We start from the raw sequence: 19,040 nt of genomic DNA on the forward strand, positions 1-19,040 counted from the left end.
GGTTGTTTACTTATTACAACGTTAAAAAAAGAACAGCAGTATAAGAGGGACCTTACCTAACAAATGCAATCAGTGTAACTTGGTACCTTGTACCCTCAATGAATCCCCAACAATTAAAAAAAAAAAGAACAGGGGATATTGGAAGTGGAGGAACTGACCAGAGGATGTGCTTTGGCAAATGCTGCTATCTGTTGGAACACAGCGGAAGTCGCTGTTAAAAATCACTGACACGGCTGCTGTGGGTGGGAAACAGGGTCACCGTCAGGAGGCTGTGGCTGAGATGAGGCCCCATGTCTGTTTTTTGAGATCTGAGAAAGACGCAGTGTTGGGGCAATAATCTCTGTCCCTCAGGCAGGCAGGGGTGAATGGTCTTAAGGCTTCTTCTTCTGGGGGACACGTTTCCCCAGGTCTGTTGGGAAAGGAAGGAGTGACCGGGGCCATCCTGGAGGGCAGTGCCCAGAGCCTGCCACTGCCGGGCTTCAGGTGCATCTCTGTGAATTACAGCTCCTTTAGGAAGCTGCTGTTGCCTGGTCGGGGGTTTTAGAGGCCCTGGGGCCAGTCTGGGGAGAGGAAATAGGTTGCACCTGGGCAAACACAGTAGCTGGCCAGGGAGTTTGTCCTGCTGCCCACAACTGACCTCTCTTGTACTACCCAGGGAGCAGGAGGAAACGGGCCATCCTTTGCCTCTAACTCTGAGGCGTCTTCTTGCTGTGCCAGGGCCCAGTTTTCACTACTCAGCAACATGCAGGATGAAGGCCTGGTCACATTTCAGCTCTTCTTTGAACTCATTCTTTTTCCTGGGAAAATCACCACCTGATCAGCCCTACCGGATGTCAGGCGCGCCTCGGCTGCCTGCCTCGTGTGTCCGTGGCTGGGCTTGTTCTCCGTTGCAGGGGAGAAGTGTCTGCTCTTTAATATAGCAAGTGTCCTTTCTTCTTCTGGAGATTTGTTTTTGAAAGCTATGCTTTTATTGTGCTCAGCAGTTTTTTTTCCTGTCTTTGTGCCCTGGAAGGCAGGGCTGCCTTAGCGATGTTCCCTCCTGTTTCCAAGCAGGTGTGTGTTGGGTAACTGGGCTATGAGCGTCTGTCCTGGGCCAGGCATGGAAAATTCCTTATGGATGCCATTCAATTTTTGCAACAATAGCCATAGGTAGTCCCTATTTATGGCTGGGGAAATAAAGCAGTTCAGTAAGTGGCCAAGCACAGCCACAGGCCCAGGGCTAGCCTGGAGTCACAGCGCCATGCCGCGGCCACATGGGCTGTGCTTTGTGCTTTTCTCAGGCACCAAGTCACCACGCACGGGGATACTTCTCATCAAGAGAGAACTTTATTTCTGCTGCTCCTGGTGGCTCCTTGCAAACTTTGTTGCCTCTTCACTGGAATCGCCCACCATCCGAGTGGAGAGCACAGAGCCCTGCCCTTCCTTCACAGAAAACTGCAGCTCCTGTGCCCGCACTCAACACGCTCACTCAGGCTTCTGATGTCCCCACGGGGGGACAGTAAACGATATCCATAACTGCAGGTAAAGACCTGGAATTGCTGAGCGACAGAAGTAGAGATTACAGGGTGAGGTTTTTTTGCTTGGGTTCATCTAGGTAAGATAGGTTTGCCTGTGTTTCAGGCACTGGGCTGATAGCTGGCAGGCCACCGTCGGGGGGCTGTGCCCCACTTCCCAGCTTTGTCTCCAACTATGGAATTGTTGCTGCTCTCAGAATGGTGCTCTGCCATCAAAGGTGCTGCAGCATCAATGGCATGAACAGGACCAGCGATGAGTAGATTCTGGTGCCAGCAGACTGTGGCCAAGCCACATGGGCGTGGGGGGGGTGGGGGGACATGACAGAGGGCCGACAACACGAAGGGAGCCGGAATCCACCAGGCACGGCTACAGCACGGAGGGAGCTAGAATTCGCCATGCTGAGCAACAGGAGCCAGACATGAGAGGCCACACGCCGTGTGGTCCCACGACTCCTCATGCATGTGTCCAGTGTGGGCAGATCCACAGAGATGGACAGTGGATTCGTGGCTGCCAGGGCTGGGGAGGGGCTGGGGTTTCTCTTTGGGATAATGAAAATGTCTTAGAAGTAGACAGTGGGGCTAGTTGCCTGATATGCTGCTGAATTGTACACTTTTAAATGGCCAACAGTCAATTTATGTTTTGTGAATTTTATGTCAAGAACATAAAAAGAGTGCAGGCCTTGAGTCAGGTGGTCCTTACTTCAGACTCTGCCTCTGCCACTGGCTGATGGAGGTGGTGCCGGCCGAGAGACTCTACTCAGTCAGAGACAGCAAGCCCCGTTGGTTGTAGGAGCCCATGAGGAAGACTTGTACCCCATGCTGCTACCAGTGTGACCATAACCTCCAGAAACCGGCCTTCCAGGTGGGGTAGGATTAGGCCTGCTTGGGTGTGAACTTCTCCGCTGGCCGCGTCTGGCATAGTCCACACTTGCTCATCACCTTTGCAGTCTCTCTGCCGTCCCCTCCATGGACATAACCCACCAGGACCAGGCCTGGGTCTGTCTTGTTCTGCCCACCGATGTGCCCCCCTGGCCGGAAGGGAGTGCTCCGTAAACAGCTGTTGGTGATGAGCCGGAGTGAAGTCGTGTTTAATTATGGAATGAAGCAAAGGGTTATATCATGGAGATACGGGACGGCGAGGGCCACCTGTGCAGGATGCCTGTTGTTTGGGGTCCACACCTCTGATTTGTGTCCGAGAACCTACAACAGCGTAGGCAGCCCTCTCTGAGTTTCCAGAATTCAGTGAAAAGGATCAGCACATTTCATTTTGCTTAAAGATGACTCCCCAAGTTCAAGAACATTTTAGTCCTACTGAAAAAGATTCCCAAGCTGATGCAGGAAATTCTGATGAAGGGACTAATCACAACCTTGAAAAGCGCACAGCCTAATCTTTAGTGCTGTTGACAGGGAACAGATCTTGAGTGGGGCGGAAACAGAAGCTCTTTATTTTCCTGTTGACATACATTTTAACATTTCCAGAGATGTGGCAGCCAGGCCATCTCCACTGCATGGCCTCAGCACTGTAAGCCAGCCTGGGTATGACCCGTGAGCTGGGCTGGGGGGTGACAGGCACCTGAGGGCTCGTGGTGACAGTGCACGTGACATGAGGATGTCCAGTTGTGCCTGAGCCCCACGGGTGGGGCACAGCTGAGCGTGTGCTAATTCTGGGAGTGGGGAGAAGAGTGAGTAAGGATCCCACCCTCGGGGCTGTGCACCCCAGAGAGGAGATGGACAAACACTTGGGAGGGCCATGCTCAGTGCCACGTGTCCAGAATGATGGGGCAGGGGACAGGGGAGACCTGTGGTCAGGCAGGTGGCTGGGAGGTCACTGAGTGTGTGAGCAGTGACACGCACACTCAGTGCACGTGGGAGGGAGGGGTGCTGACCTCACAGCAAAGCTCACGTTTAGTCCCAAGTATCACAAGAAGCCTCATTTGAACAGGGAAGCAAATTGGCCAGTGGTTATGTTTCTCGAAAAAGATCCACTATTAAGAATGGCTTTGGGGTAGTGCCTGTGGCTCAAAGGAGTAGGGCACCAGCCCCATATACTGGAGGTGGCAGGTTCAAACCCAGCTCCTGCCAAAAAAAGAAGAATGGATTCGGCGGGAACAGGAGAGAGGCTGGGAAGGAAGCTGCTACAGAGGCACAGAGAACTGGAGCGATTCTAGACATAGGATAGTTTGGGCATGACCACCAAGATGGCCTGCTGATGCCTTGGATTCGGGGAGTGAGGGGAAAGGAAGATCTGAGGGTGACTGACCTGAGTCTGGCTTTGCTATGGGGTGGGTAGAGAAGCCCTTCACCAAGAGGGGTTGATGGGTGCTAACCTGGGGACACGGCAGTGAGGGAACAGCCCATCTTTTGGCAGAAGGCACCAGTCCCGAAGGAGGAGGCCCCCAGACACAGTGCCAGGAGTGTCAGGCAGGTACTCCAGGTGACTGACTCCAGGCAGGTGCATGGGGTGGGCACGGGGGCCCCAAGAGCCCTGGGGTGGCAAGGAGCCTGTGTCTTGGAAGCTCACCCTGGAATGGGGATGCATGTGAATTGTGGACTTTGTCCTTAGGGGCAGCATTGAGAGCACTGAGTCACCGGTGGCCTGCTGGGAACAGGCTGGGTTCTCTGATGTGGGGGAGAATGTGTCCGGAGGGCAGGAGGAGGAGTGGCCGCCTGCCAGAGAGACGGGAACGGTTGTCCCACACCTACATCTTTAGACATCGAGAAAATAACATAAAAGCAAAGGGAGGAAGCCTGGAACCTTAAAAGTTGGGCCAGGAATTCTACAATACAATTGTCAGCTGCAGCCAGGACACAATGAGGGCCCGACCCCAAAGATCCACGGCCTTGAGCACCCCTGCCTGGTGGCCGTTCAGGGAGGGGGGAGCTTTCTGTTTGTTTTTTGTACTGCTGCTTTGAGGTCCTTTCCTCTTGGAGTGTTTGTGGTTTCATAGCAAGGTGTCCAGGCTGGGTCCGCTTCCCGTGAGGAGCATGGTCTCAGGGTTAACAACTCTTTTTAAAAATAACTGATGACATTTTTTCAGGGGACAAAGACATGTGTACACTCAGAAGATGTCCCCACATCAACATGAGGATGGCCGGTCACTCCCAGCTCTGCTTGTTACTCCTGGTGGACGTGACTGTGCCATGTGGCTGGTGGAGGAGCCCAAGGCACTGCCATCCTTCTTCCCTCCAGGGCCCACAAGGCCCCTCTGAATCCTGGGCCTGTTTCTGTCCCCACGTCCCCAGGGAAGTGGATGTCACATGGAGAACAGCTATGGGGCTGCTCTGCCCCCTTCTACGCTCTGCACTTGGGGACCCCACCTACCAGGTGCCTCATTCCTTCTGTGTCAACTCAGGGAGCAATTCTCACAGAGTCCCAAGGTCTGGGCAGGAGCCTCATCAGGTGGTAGTCTCCATCACCGTGTGGCTGCTGCGCCCACTGCCGGGCAGAGGAATGAGAGTCTGCATTTGAAAGCTCAGGGCTTTTCTCCTGCTGCTCTGATGCTGTGGTTTCCCCTTTACTGGTTGAACAAGTCAGCATGTGCTGCAGCAAAATGCTGCTTGTCCCTGGTCCTGGGAGGGTCACCAACAAACGCCCCGTCTTCTCAAGTGAGCCTTGGTTTTCCTATTAAAAGCCAGGACGATTTCACGGAACTTGTTTTGCTTAATTAAATTAATGTATTTTTTGTTTTTGAGACTGGATCTTGCTTTGTCACTGAGCTAGAGTGCTCTGGTGCCACAGCTCACAGCAACCTCAAACTCAGTCTGGAGTGATCTTCCTGCCTCAGCCTCCTGAGTAACTGGGACAACTGGTGCCTGCCACCACACTAGACTAAATTTCTCTTTCTTTTTTTTTTTTTTGAGACAGAGTCTCAGGCTGTCGCCCTGGGTAGAGTGCTGTGGTGACATAGCTCACAGCAACCTCAAATGCTTGGACTTAAACGATTCTTTTGCCTCAGCCTCCCAAGTAGCTGGGACTACAGGTGCCCACCCCAATGCCCAGCTATTTTTTGTTGCAGTTGTCATTGTTGTTTTAGCAGGCCCAGGCTGGGTTTGAACCTGCCAGCCTCTGTGTATGTGGCCGGCACCCTACCCACTGAGCTACGGGCACCACCCTAGGCTAAATTTTTCTTTTCTTTTTTTTTGGAGACAGAGTCTCACTATGTCTACCTTGGTAGAGTGCTGTGGCATCACAGCTCACAGCAACCTCAAACTCAGGTTTAAGTGATTCTCTTGTCTAATCCTCCCAAGTAGCTGGGACAACAGGCACCTGCCACAATGCCCAGCTATTTTTTTGTTGCAGTTGTCATTGTTGTTTAGCTGGCCCAGGCTGGGTTTAAACCTCCCTGTCTCGGTGTATGTGGCCAGTGCCCTAACCACTGAGCTATGGACGACACCAGATTTTTCTATTTTAGTAGAGATGAGGGTCTCCCTCTTGCTCAGGCTGATCTTGAACTCAGGAGCTCAAGTGATCCTCCTGCCTTGGCTTCCCAGAGTTCTGGGATCACAGGTGAGAGCCACCACGCCCGCCACAACTGACTCCTGTGTATCAGTCTTATACTGGCCTTGCTAAATTCACTTATTCTAGTAACTTGTCTGTGGATTGTATACACTCATGTCATTTTTTATATGCAAAATGTATGCATTTATTGGATGCCTGTTACATTCCAGTTTCAGTGAGGAGGCAGATTCGCTGGGTGCCCCAAGGGGCTTGAGACACCTGCAGGGAGGGAAAGGAGCTAGGAGGGTGCAGGGCCTGGGGCTCTGCCCTCTTGGAACAGGACAAGTCATTCAAGCCAGAGGGTGCCTGAGGTGACCTTCATAGGGATGCTCACTGTGGAAGCCAAAGGCATAAAAATCAGGGCAAGGTCCAGGAACTGACAGCGTGGTGGGAGAGGTAGTGATCCCAACAAAGGTGACGTTTCCCTCCTCCCCAGCTGAGGGCAAGGGTGACGCTGGGTGAAGCTCCCAATGTAGGTTTTCAAGGGGCCTGTGTCCCTCTTGGCCTTCCTCAGTGCAGTGAGGCCAAGCTTTGAACCAAGTTCAAGGGCATGGATGGTCCTGAGAAGCAGCTTAGCAAAGGTGCTGAGTGTGGGAATAGGACTTTCTGTCCCAGCCCAGCCCAGGGGCACCCCAAGGCCCTCTCACCTCACATCCACCTCCCTGTTGCCAGGGCACTCACAGTTAGTGGTCCTCAGGATGTCCACATCCTAATCCTAGCACCTGTGGCTATGTGACCTCACATGGCAAAAGGACTTTCCAGGTGTGATTAAGCTGAGGGTCCTGAGATGGGGAGAGCCCCTAGATTATCCAGGTTGGGCCAATATCCTCAGAAGCTGGAAAGGCAGGGACAGGGACAAGGACCCTCCCTCAGCGCCCGTGGAGAGCCAGCCTGCTGATGGGCGGATTTCAGCTCTGGTTTCCTGAACTGTGACAGAGCCAATTTCCGTTATTTTAAGCCGTCGAATTTGTAGTACTTTGCTTCAGCAGCCCTGGGACACTGATGCCCCTTGGGGTTTGAAATGGGGACAGAAGGATGCCAGTTCCTGCCTCTGGGCTGCCTGGAAACTGTAGGGTGGCTGCAGGTGTGGAGAGACACAGGACACCTGTGTGCACAGAAGAAAGTGGAGCTGGGACCCAGCGTGACGAGCTCAGTTAGTGGTGGCTTGTCCCTAAGGCTGCCACGCCCCTGCTGGGGTCCTGTGACACACCCTTGCGTCCCAGTATTATGAAGTTTCTTTGAAGTAACTTCTTTTACTTGCAACTGAAAAGTACATTGACTAAAACAACAACTTCCTTTTAATTTCAAAAGTCACATGCTGTCAGACCGTGAAACTGGGAAGCATTTCCTCTTCTCAGAGCTGGTCCTCCCTACCCCTTTGGATCGTCTGTAGTGGCTGGGAAGGACGCACGGACCTTCCGGTTCAGCAGGGGTTGCAGGGGACGGTAGTTGTTCACCATCATTTTCTCTTTTTCACCAACTGCAGTGAACAGGAGCCTACGAAATGCTGAGAGCTGGAAGAGAGGGCAGCCGGCGTGAACCTGGGGCAGGAGTGGAGTGACCCGGCCTGGGCGTCCCCTGTGCCTGAACGGTCCTCTCCCAAACTGAATCAGGACAGCTCTGTGTGACCAGTAAATGTGGAGGCGAGGACAGTGTGACCGCCAAGGCCAGGCCATAAAAGCATTGTAGCTGCCACCTTGGTCTGCATACAGGGAGGCCAGCCGCCACGCTGCAAGGGTGAGGCTCGGAGAGGCTCATATGGAGAGGAACCGAGGCCCCAGATGATGGCCAGCACTGACCTGCCGGCCGCTCTGGAGGGCTGACACTGGGAATGAATCCTCCCTCCCCAGTCAGGCTCTCGGATAACTGCAGCACCCAGCTGATACCTGACCACAGCTCTGTGAAAGATCTGAAGTCAGAAACCACCCATCTCCTCACCTACAGGGACTTTTCAGACAAAAGAAACGAGAATTGCTGTCTTAAGCCCCTGTAGGTTGGAGCGATTTGCCACACAGTGGGAAATAATGAATACATATAGTTTACATGTGAAAGTAACATTAGAATCTGCTTTTCACTCAAAGAACTAAAAGGCTGTTTTTTCTGTGTCATCTCACTTGTTCTCAAAATATACTTATGAACTCTGTGAGGGTGACTCACGTGTTTAAATCCAGAATTGATATAATGTCCACCTCATGGGCACTTCCTGGGCACGTCAGCCCCAGGAGAGGACATGGAGCTGCCACATCACTGTATCCCACACGGAAGTCCCCAGAATCTGCTCCTATTTTTTTTTATTATTTTATTTTATTTCATTTTATTTTATTTTTGAGACAGAGTCACGCTCTATCATCCTGGGGTAGAGTGCCATGATGTCCTAGCTCACAGCAACCTCAAACTCTCAAGCCATCCTCTTGTCTCAGCCTCTCGAGTAGCTGGGACTACAGGTGGCCCCCATGACGCCCAGCTTTTTTTTTTTTTTCAGTTTTTGTCTGGGACTGGGTTTGAACCTGCCACCTCCAGCATATGGGGCTGCTGCCCTACTCCTTTGAGCCACAGGCACTGCTCAACTATTTATTTTTTTAGAGATGAGGTCTTGTTCTTGCTCAGGCTGGTCTTGAACTCCTGAGCTCAGACAATCCACCCTCCTTGACCTCCCAGAGTGCTGGGATTACAGGCTGAGCCACCGTGCCCGGCATAACAAACTTCTGTTTCAACTGGAAAATCCTTCTTGTGCAGGAGCATCTGAAACGCACCAAATAATAAAAACTCCATGATGCTCTGTCCCAGTATGTCAGTGAAGACGTCGGACAAGCGGAGCATCCCCCACTAAGCCCTGCTCTCTGTTACCTGGCTCGGTGACACTTCAATGGGCTGCTTCTGGATCATCCAGGTGACAGACTCGGCCAGCGGGGGGGTTGTGAGGGAGCCCGTGTAGGTCCAGTAGTCCCGGGAGGTAGGTAGCAGACAGGAGGGGTCGAAGGGGCCCACGGCCGCCCGAGCATCCTGAGAAACCAAAAACCACAGGCTGTCTGTTCTCAGGAGGAAACAGGGCACCAGGGCCATTAGCTTATTTCTGCCTGTGGCCTTCATAGCAGTGAAGGGAGTGTCTTCCCCACATGAAGGCTATGAGGCCACCTGGTCCCGTTTGGAAGCAATGATTAGAAAATGTGACCCTTGCTTACAGAGTAGGAATTCTCACCAAATACACATATTTTTTCCTTTTAAAGTCATTGATTTCTGGCTATAACGGTATTATACTTTCTATTGTGTTAAAATATACATAACATTTACTATCTTAATCCTATGTAAGTGCACAGTTCAGTCACATTAAGTACGTTTACACGGTTCTACAACCATGGCCGCCATCCATCACCAGAACTTTTCATCTGAAACTGAAACTCTGTCCCATGAAACACTCACTCCCCTGCCGCCGCCCCTTCCTGCCCCGGCCAGCACCACCATTCCACAGTCCGTCTCTGAATCTGACACACACGGGGCCTCGCGTGGGTGGAATCACGTAGTCTCTTTGCTGTGGCCGCGTCAGAGTTTCCTTCCCTTAAAGTCTGAATCATGTTCTGCAGCACAGAGGGGCAACGCTCTGTCAGTCACCAGTGGGTGCCACCTGGGTCACTTCCACTTTTTGGCTGTCATGAATAATGCTGCTGCCATCATAGTTGTGCAAATGTCTCCTTGAAACCCTTTTCTCGGTTTTTGGTCATATATACCAAGAAGTGGAACTGCTGAGTCAGACAATAGTTGTACTTTTTGCTTTTTTTTTTTTTTTCCGGAGAAAGAGTCTCAATTTATCACCCGTGGTAGAGTGCCGTGGTGTCACACTCCTTACAGCAACCTCCAACTCCTGGGCTTAGGTGATTCTCCTGCCTCAGCCTCCCGAGTAGCTGGGACTACAGGTGCCTATCACAATGCCCAGCTATTTTTTTGTTGTTGCAGTTCGACTGGGGTCGATTTTGAACCCGCCACCCTCAGTATATGGGGCCGGCGCCCCATCCATTGAGCCACAAGCGCTGCTTGCTTTTTTTTTTTTTTTAAAAGCCAGTCAAATTTGGTATTTTTTACTGTTTCAGGAAGCAGCGCATATATTCCCCAGTGGCTGTGCCAGAAAGCCTCATGCTTTGAAGACAGCTACCCCTGTCTCACACACGCTGATGTAGAGATGGGGTGGAGCAGGTGCTTGGGAGGACACCCCGACTCTCGGCCATGGTCTCCCTTCACACAGGGAACAGGTGGGATGGACACCTGACAATCGTCCTCGGTCACAGCGACCTCAGCCACTCGAGCCCACATGGCGTGTCCCTGCTTGGCAGCATTTGCTGCTCCCCGGTCCTGTGGGAGGACGGGGACAGCAGAGGGATTCAGCCTTCCATCATTCACTGCTCACCATTGTAGTGGGGCAGTACCAGTGCCCTGACCCTGCCCTGGGCCAGGATGTGGGGAGAGCAGAGCACACGGAACCTCCAGCCTTCACGGGAGGGCACGGGCAGCATGCAAGGGAGGTGGGCAAAGTGCCCAACAGTTTATGCTGTGAGGAGTGTGATGGAGAAAGAGAGTAGGTGAGTGGAGTAGGAAATAGGGGTGGCTAAAAGGTGGTCTGGGAGGTGACCCCAGAAAGTAAACAATGAATTAAAAGTGTGGTCCTGGAGGCCTTGCAGAGAAGGGCGTCTGAGGGAAGCTGCGGAGCAGAGCACTGCAGAGGCTCCCTCTTCCCTGATGGGGAAGGGGAGACGGTGTGAACGACCTGCCCAAAGCCCTCATTAGATGGGCAGAACCCAGGTGCTCCGGAGTGGGGCATGTTTCGAGGCATGGTACCCCCCAAAGGCTGCAGGAGTGAGAGGAGCAGTGGGGCCCCGACCTCTCTCAGCACCACTTGCCTTCCAGGAAGCTGTCCAGCCTTTGGCCAGGTAGAGGACATCTGTGTATGTCCAGCACTGTCCCCAGGAACTCTGTGTCCCATCCGTACGACACACGAGGGTTCAGAGCACTGTGTGGTCACAGAAAGCTGCACCCCCTTGGGGGACCCTTCCTACCTGTGTGGTCAGCTGCAGGGCTGGAATGTGTCACTGGTGAGTACATGGGTGTGGCTTAGACTATCCCGTCCTCTACCTGAGGGGACGGTGGACTCCTTGTGAGAAGGTGCCTGCTCTGCTCGTCTGCTGCTGACAGGGGTCAGTGAGTGTCCCTGCTTCTCTGCATGTGTAGGCCACATCTGAAGGAGGCCAAGTGGCTTCTGGAGTCCCCTGCAACTCAGCAAGGCAGAGTCAAAGTGGGAGAACAAGCTGAGCTCCGGGGCAGAGGCCACAGAGACTGCCAAGGATGGGGGCATTTAGCTCCAATAAGGGCCCTGTGTGGACTGCTCAGGGTGGGGGTTCTGTCCTGCATGTCCCAGGTAGTGGCCACAGCACACACAGGGGCTTAAGATGCTATGAGTACAGAAACGTCTCCCCAGATGCTGGGGTCCTGGGACGGATCTAACTGCATCAAAAACTGCAGCTCCTGGAGGAAAGGGATGGGGGAGGGGTGGCTGCCCCCCGTGACTTGGCAGACAGGGTCTTAGAGCCCTGGACCTGCTTCCTCACTCCTAGTTCTGCCTCCTTTTTCTTAAACACAACCCACAAAGCTAACTCTGCTCCTGCCATGTCCTCTCAGAGCCTCGGTCCCCAGGGCACAGTGGGGAGCGTGGTGACGTGACCTGAGGGTCTGCCCCTGTTGCCACCAAGTGGGAAGAGCCCACATGTGGGCATGGGGCCACCTAGATCCCCCTGGACTCCCTAGGCTGTTCCCAACCAGCAAAATGGCCGATTGCCCTATGGCCCTGAGTCCTGGCAAGACAGGGACTTGGGTGGCCCCAGCATCCTGGCCTTGCAGCCTACCCTGGATTTGTGGGGGGCAGCCTTAGTGGGCAGGTTGCCCTAAAGCTCTGGCTGTGGAGAAGGATCAAAGGTGAAGTCTGGGGTCTCATTTCTGGGGTTTGCCAAAGTCAGGGGGTCATACTGGGGTTATACAAGAATGGCAGGAGCTGAGCAAACATCTATGGCAACGGCAGCAGCGGGATGGGCCAGGCAGATGGGAAGACAGGAAGCTGCTGCATTCACCCAGGCAGCTGGGGGCTGGATGGGGCACTCCAGGCTTCCAGGCAGTGCCTAGTTTGTTTTTGTTACGGATGTGGAAATGTGTTTCCCTCTAAGCTGCAGGAAGCTTGGATGGGTGCAAGTCACCCCAGCAGGAGCTTAGGAGCCCGGGCCGTGGGTTTTGACTCCCATGTTGGAGCCTAAATGGTGGGAGTTCAACTGGGTCCCTAAAGCTCTCTGTGTCAGAACCTGGCTCTTGGTGGGGCACGGCGGCTCACACCAAGCAGTGAGGCCAAGGCGGAAGGATGGTTTAAGGCCAGGAGTTTGAGAACCGCCTGGACAGCACAGTGAGACCCCATTTCTACAAGAAAATTTTTTGAAATTAGCTGAGCATGGTGGTGGGTACCTGTACTTCTACCTACACAGGAGGCTCAGGCAGGAGAATAACTTGAGCCCAGGAGGCTGCAGTGAGCTATGATAAGGCCACTGCACTGTAGCCCAAGTGACAGAGTGAGACCTCATCCCTAAAAAAACCAAACCAACACAAATCCTGGCTCATTACCTGCTGGCTTCATGCCCCAGGGCAGGTCCTTCCCCTCTCCAAACTTTGGTCTCCCTGTGTGCACGAGTCTGAAAGATCACAGACCTGCCCACACAGTGGTCTGGAAATGAAGTGGGGTGATCTCTATGGAGTGCTATAACTTCCCTGCCACCATCCCAATGAGGTAAGAGTGATGTGATGTCACTTTGAAGCTGGGCAGTGGCTGTGGCTGGGATGGGGACAGATCACAGCAGAAGCGATGATTTGTGACTCTGGGACAGGGTGTGAAAGGGACTTTGAGCCCAGCTGGCTCTTTCTTGGTACATGAGTCTATGGAGCCTCACATGCCACAAGAGGGAAGACACAGGGAGGCCACGGAGAGGTGGGGAAAGACGCCCTGGAGGGTCCCAGCCAAGCCTAGGCCAGGGGGAGCCAGGAGCACAGGTGGTAATAAGTGACTGTGTCTTTCATGCCCTGGGTCCAGACAGTTTATTCCTCTGTGTGGAGACCAGGGAAGTAGCCCTGAGGCTGATGCTGGGAGGGCCAGTCCCTGGGGAGAGGGTTGTGCTGAGTCCTCAGGGGCCAGTGGCAGAGCTGGATCTAAAGCTAAGATCATATATCCTGGCACCTTCTGCTGTCACCACCCTATCTTGCTCTGTTCTGCCCTCCTGTGAGGGAGTTAGGACCCATCTGAATGTTTTTTTGCCTTTTTTTATTTTTTTGAACAGAGACAGAGTCTTGCTCTGTTTCCTGGGCTAGAGTGCCATGGCATCCTAGCTCAGAGCAACCTCAAAGTCCTGCCTCAGCCCCCCAAGTAGCATGGATTATAGGAGCCTGCCATAACGCCCAGCTTGTTTTTTTCAATTTTTAGTAGAGACAGGGTCTTACTCTTGCTCGGGCTAGTCTCTAACTTCTGAGCTCAGGCAATCCTCCCACCTCGGCCTCCCAGAGTGCAGGGATTACAGGTGTGAGCCACTGTGTCCAGCCTCTTCTGAACATTTTAATGAGGACCAGACACTGTGCTATCCCATCTTAACCCTGATCAAAGTGCTGTAGTTTCACAGATGAGGATGTTGAGGTTTAGAGTCACATGGCTCAAAAGTGGTGGCTCAGGGCTTTGAACCCTGGGAGTCTGAGGGCCTCTGATGCTCTGAGATTCTCCCAGAAGGTCTAGACGGGGAACAATGGACAACAGGGGCATTCAGGTCCCTTCCCACAGCCTGGTCTTTGAGGCCTGGGTGAACCTTCACCTCCCAAGAGTCTAACTCTCTTCTTCCTCAGTAGCCCAGGGAACACCGTCAGGATGGGAGTACAACCCAGGCTGTGTTTCTCTTGCCCCCGACATGTTTCTCCCTGTGGTTTGCCCAGAAATCTCCGAGTCGGCCAATAGGGAGACACGCTCCCAAGCCCTCCAGGAAGAAAACAGGTTCCTGAGCAAACAGCCCCACACAGCTGGCGCCTTCCCCTCCTGCCCGATGCAGGACCCTCAGGTTTACTCTGGCTGCGGACCAGCTCCAGGGCAGAGGCCAGGCGTGGGTCCTCACACCCTGGCCTTGATGAGTTCCTGAGGTGGAGGACAGAGCAGCAGGGGTGGTCAGGTCTCAGTCCCCAGAGGCTGGCCGAGGGGCCAGCATCAAGAGGGACAGAGGCACAGATCAAACATGTGAGGGTGCCGAGGAAGGGCTGGCCCCCGCTTTCATCTGGACCACCTCGTGCCATTGTTAAGACAGGTCGCAGCCTCATCCGTCCTCACATCTAAGGATCACGAGGGCTCCTGCTGCCTGGGAATGCTTTTGTTTAGTGCTGAATAAATAAACGGATTTTCCTTGGGACTTCCATTTCTGCATCAAAGTCCTTTCTTGGCTGATTTTGGAGAAAAGTGACATAGTTATCCTTGTCATCTCTGTGAGCTGTGCCCAGTGTGGTGAAGCTCCTAGAGATCCTCAGCCCTGCCTTGGGCCTGCCGGCTGGGTCAGGCAGCTTTCTCTCTTTCCCCTTAGACAGGGATGGCCTTGTTTACACCCTGAGCGTGTGCTGGGTAGCTCATGGTGGACATTCGCGAATGTTGATAGGTGTTGCTTTCCTTCAGTTGTAAGACAAACTCTACCCCTAGTGGATGTCTTTGTCGGGACAAGCCTTATCAATTCAAAGTAGTCCCAGCGACAAGCAAATATGGCAAAAAATTTCAAGATGCCGCCTGATTGGCTGAATTTTGGGAAACCCCAATTGAGGTCAACACCCTTCTTTTACTGAGGAGAGTTTCCTATGGGAAGGCCCCATGAGCCCGCGCTGGGCATGGCTGGAATGGGCCCCCTTGAATCCCACTTGGGGGCTGGAATCACCTTTCCTCCACAGTGCTCTTCCACTAAACTGTTTAATGCTCCTTGCAAATGGGTCATTCCTCTAAACAGGTTTGCCTGTCAAATCATGCTGATTTCAACATACACAACTCACCTTATGCTTTATTTCTGGCAAGATGTCCACCAACTTCTGCAGGGCCTGGTGAGGTGCTCCCAGCTGCACAGCACAGACACACCACACGTTACCCCGAAAGGCTGCAGGCAGGATGGACCCACAACTCCCAGGGCACACTCTCTGCCTTCTTAGGGTGAGCGCCTGTCTTCACTGGGAGCGCCACGCACCCGCAGGTAAGTACCTTTAAAAACACGCCTATCACAGCCAAGCCATTCTCGCCTATTACAGCTTCCTGGTAATTTCGGTATTTCACAGAATTCCAGTGTACTAAATGCAGCTGAAACACAATAGAAAGAATTTAAGTTGATTATGACACAGCAAGAATAAAACAGTCACTTACTGTTCTGTACGGCAGACCTGGTGTCCACTTAATGATTTCAGTGAATTAAGTTCCTACAGCCTGGTGTGCAAACTCCCTGCACGGCCAGCAGCTCCCAGATACTCCACAAGACGGCTGGCAGGAAGCACCTCAGCCTTCCCGGCAGGAGGGAAAGGAGGGGATTGTTTTAACTTCATAAAATATTATAGAAATCAGTAGTTTGGTCAGTTGCTACTTCTTAGTCACTGTTCAACAAAGATTACCAGATAAAATACAGGACTCTCAGTTCAATTTGAATATCAGGGCTGGTGTAGTGGCTCACACCTGTAAACCCAGCACTCTGGGAAACCAAGGCAGGAAGATCCCTTGACCTCAAGAGTTCAAGACCAGCCTGAGCACGAGTGAGACCCTGTCTCTACTAAAAATAGACAAATTAGCTGTGCGTGGTTGTGGGCACCTGTAGTCCCAGCTACTCGGGAGACTGAGGCAGGAGGATCGATTGAGCCCAAGAATTTGAGGTTGCTGTGAGCTAGGCTGACATTATGGTATTCTAGCCTGGGCAACAGAGTGAGACTCTGTCTCAAAATAAAAATATAAATAAGTCTGGGCACAATGGCTCATGCCTATAATCCTAGCTGAGGCAGGTGGATTGCCTGAGTTCAGGAGTTCAAGACCAGCCTGAGCAAGCGAGATCTCATCTCTAAAAATAGCCAGGCATTGTGGTGGGCACCTGTAGTCTCAGCTACTTGGGAGGCTGAGGCAAGGGAATCACTTGAGCCCAAGAGTTTGAGGTTGCTGTGAATTATGATGCTATGGACTCTACCTATGGCAACAAAGTGAAACTCTGTCTCAAAACAAAACAAAACAAAACCCCAGAGCCTGGCATCTGGCAGACTTCTAAAATAGATACACACACACACACAAAATAAATTTGAATTTCAGATGAGCAATGAATAGCTTTTAGTGTGTGTCCCAAATTTTGCATATTTTCCTAAATCTGGCGCCTGACTTTGAACTTCACTGGTGTCTTTGTTCTACACTCCTCCTTCAGTCCTCCTGCTGTAGGAACACAGGTCTGAGAGTGAGGTCTTTAGTCCAAACTCAGATCAGAGCTGGCTGGGGAGAGGGCTCTCTTGAGTCCCTGGTGAGCAGGAGGCAGGACCATTGTCCAGGTGCCTGGGCCCTGGCCGGGCATTCTAGGGGATGGGAGCACTCTCCCAGAAGTGGCCTGGTCTTTACACAGTTCCATGGGGTTGTGCTGGAGGGTCTTCTAAAGGAGGAGCCAATGCTCAGGTCCACATGGACATGATGTAGCATGCTTTTGGCTTCTTGTCAGAAGGCCCTCACCCTGCAAGGACTTTGGGATAAGGGCCCTGCAGAGGTTATAGGGGCAGTGAGTGCGGTGTGGCACCTCACCACCAGCCAGTCTCAGTGACCCCAGCTGTGTGTATCGAGGGGGTGTGGCCTCTCCCTACCCACCTGTGGCTCACCTGGAGTGCTACCTGAGAACCCTCAGTCTACTGAGGAGGCTGGCTTCCCTCTAACTCTGCTCCCGGGAAGTGGCAGCAGCATGGCCAGAGGCTGTGCCAGGAAGTCAAGGACGTCGGAATAAACTGCCCCCTACTTTTCTCTGTGAAAATCTCTATTTATTAAAAACGAAGCTGCAGATACGGAGTTACTAAGATAAAAGGTATAAATCAGAGAGGCGGGTTAGAAGGCTGCATAACGTCGGTTTTGTAACTATTTATAAATACCTGTATATAGCTACAACCCCCTGGTTACAAAACGTCCCCAGATGTCACCTCTGAGCGTGACTGATTTTCATTTTCAGGTTTACTCCCACCTTTTTGGTTTGGGTGGACTCTAGTTCTATTTTAACTACAGCATTACTGGGCACAGTGGCCCACACCTACAATCCCAGCACTTTGGGAGACCGAGGCAGGATGGTCATCTGAGGCTAGGAGTTTGAGATCAGCCTGGGCAACACAGTGAGACTCTATCTTTACAAAAATGTATAACAAACTAGCTGGATGTGGTGGTGTGTGCCTGTAGTCCCAGCTACTCGGGGGATCCCTGAGCCCAGGAGTTCAAGGCTACAGTGAGCTATGATGGTGTCACTGCACTCCAGCCTGGCTAACAAAGCAAGTCCCTGTCTCTAAAAAACCAGAAAGAAACCCCCCCTTAAAAGCTACAAAATACTATAGTATTACCTTCATGACAATAAAATTATAAAACAGTCCATAACTCCAAAGGCCTCACAAAGTCAAGTGAGTTGGTGGGTTAATGACACTGTGATGGAGAGATCATGGCAACTGGTAATCACAGTACAGACGTGGCGACCCCGTGGATTCTCATTGTACAGTTCTTCCCAAGTTTTTGCATGTTGGAAATAATTTACAATAAAACACTAGAGAAATTCTGTCAGGTGTCACTCATCGCCCCACGTAACTACCAAAGCTCACTCCTACTGTTTATCCCTATTTGTTTTCTCTACGGACTCCCGTCTCAGAATGTTGAAAGTATGACTTTCCTTTAAGAAGTCGGTCTCTGGCTTGGCGCCTGTGGCTCAAGTGGCTAAGGCGTCAGCCACATACACCTAAGGTGGAGGGTTCGAATCCAGCCTGGGCCCACCAAACAACAATGATGGCTGCAACCAAAAAATAGCCGGGCATTGTGGCGGGTGCCTGTGGTCCCAGCTACTTGGGAAGCTGAGGCAGGAGACTCGCTTGAGCCCAGGAGTTGGAGGTTGCTGTGAGCTATGATGCCACGGCACTCTACCCAGGGTGACAGTTTGAGGCTCTGTCTCAAAAAAAAAAAAAGAAGTTGATCTCAGCTGTCAGGACTTTAGATCCTCAGGAGAGCTGCCAGTGCGTGCCCCTGCAAGCACACAGCGGTGTAAGAGGCTGCTGATGAAGGGTTCCCGGTTCCCAGCTGTTTGACTCTAGCAAGTTACACAACCACTCAGAACCTCAGTCTCTTCTTCTGTTAAATCAGAGTGTCCACTCCACCCTCCTCTCAGTGGTGTGAGTAGGTGGGCCAACTGTTCTGGTTTACACCTGAGCAACAGGGACAGCTCATCTCCCCCAGAAGAGCCTGGGACAGAGAGCACTGTGAGGGGACATTTACGAACCTCTGCTGGGTACACCTGGCCGTCCACCGTGTGCTCGGAGCCCCACTCGTTTTCCGCTCCCCAGTGGAAGTGGAACTGCTGTAGTCTGTAGTGGTTTTCCAAGGGCCCACCACTAATCCCTAAAAATGAAAGGAGGAAGATGGTTGTGCTGCTGCCTCTCTGTTGAGCCATGGTGTGGCTCGTGCTCTGTCAACGTTTGGGCTACACGATGTCACTCGAGAGAGACAGACATATGGCTGAAACGACAGACTCTAGTCCGGCCCTGTGAAGGGGGATCTGTGCCTGTCCCGCTCTGTCCCCAGCACCCAGCCTGGCCCAGTGCCCACCACAGGCTCCCGGCAGGCGCTAGAGTGGGCATAGGTTCTAAGTACCGTCCCTATGTGGTGGGGGGGGCCCGGCTCCCTGCCTGTAGCTGCGGCCACTGCACATTCTGAGGACCAGTCCTACAAGATTTCCAGACTTTTCTTTTTTTTTTTT

At 52.5% G+C, this 19,040-nt stretch overlaps 1 protein-coding gene across 1 annotated transcript in view; it reads right to left on the bottom strand.

Annotated features, from left to right (window-relative positions):
• Positions 1-7,283: 7,283 nt before the first annotated feature.
• The window catches only part of CA5A (carbonic anhydrase 5A), a 29,688-nt gene continuing 17,931 nt past the window's right edge, over positions 7,284-19,040 (bottom strand). The window contains exons 3-7 of the mRNA XM_012812038.2: positions 18,564-18,682; positions 15,296-15,391; positions 15,094-15,156; positions 8,860-9,015; positions 7,284-7,526 (exon numbers count right to left, since the gene is read on the bottom strand). Coding sequence (XP_012667492.1) covers positions 7,383-7,526; positions 8,860-9,015; positions 15,094-15,156; positions 15,296-15,391; positions 18,564-18,682 — 578 coding nt within the window. The 3' untranslated portion in view covers positions 7,284-7,382. The remainder of the gene's footprint in view (positions 7,527-8,859; positions 9,016-15,093; positions 15,157-15,295; positions 15,392-18,563; positions 18,683-19,040) is intronic.

This window comes from Otolemur garnettii, unplaced genomic scaffold (genome assembly GCF_000181295.1).
Source record: "Otolemur garnettii isolate 467f Iridium unplaced genomic scaffold, OtoGar3 scaffold00185, whole genome shotgun sequence".
Taxonomy (NCBI): domain Eukaryota; kingdom Metazoa; phylum Chordata; class Mammalia; order Primates; family Galagidae; genus Otolemur; species Otolemur garnettii.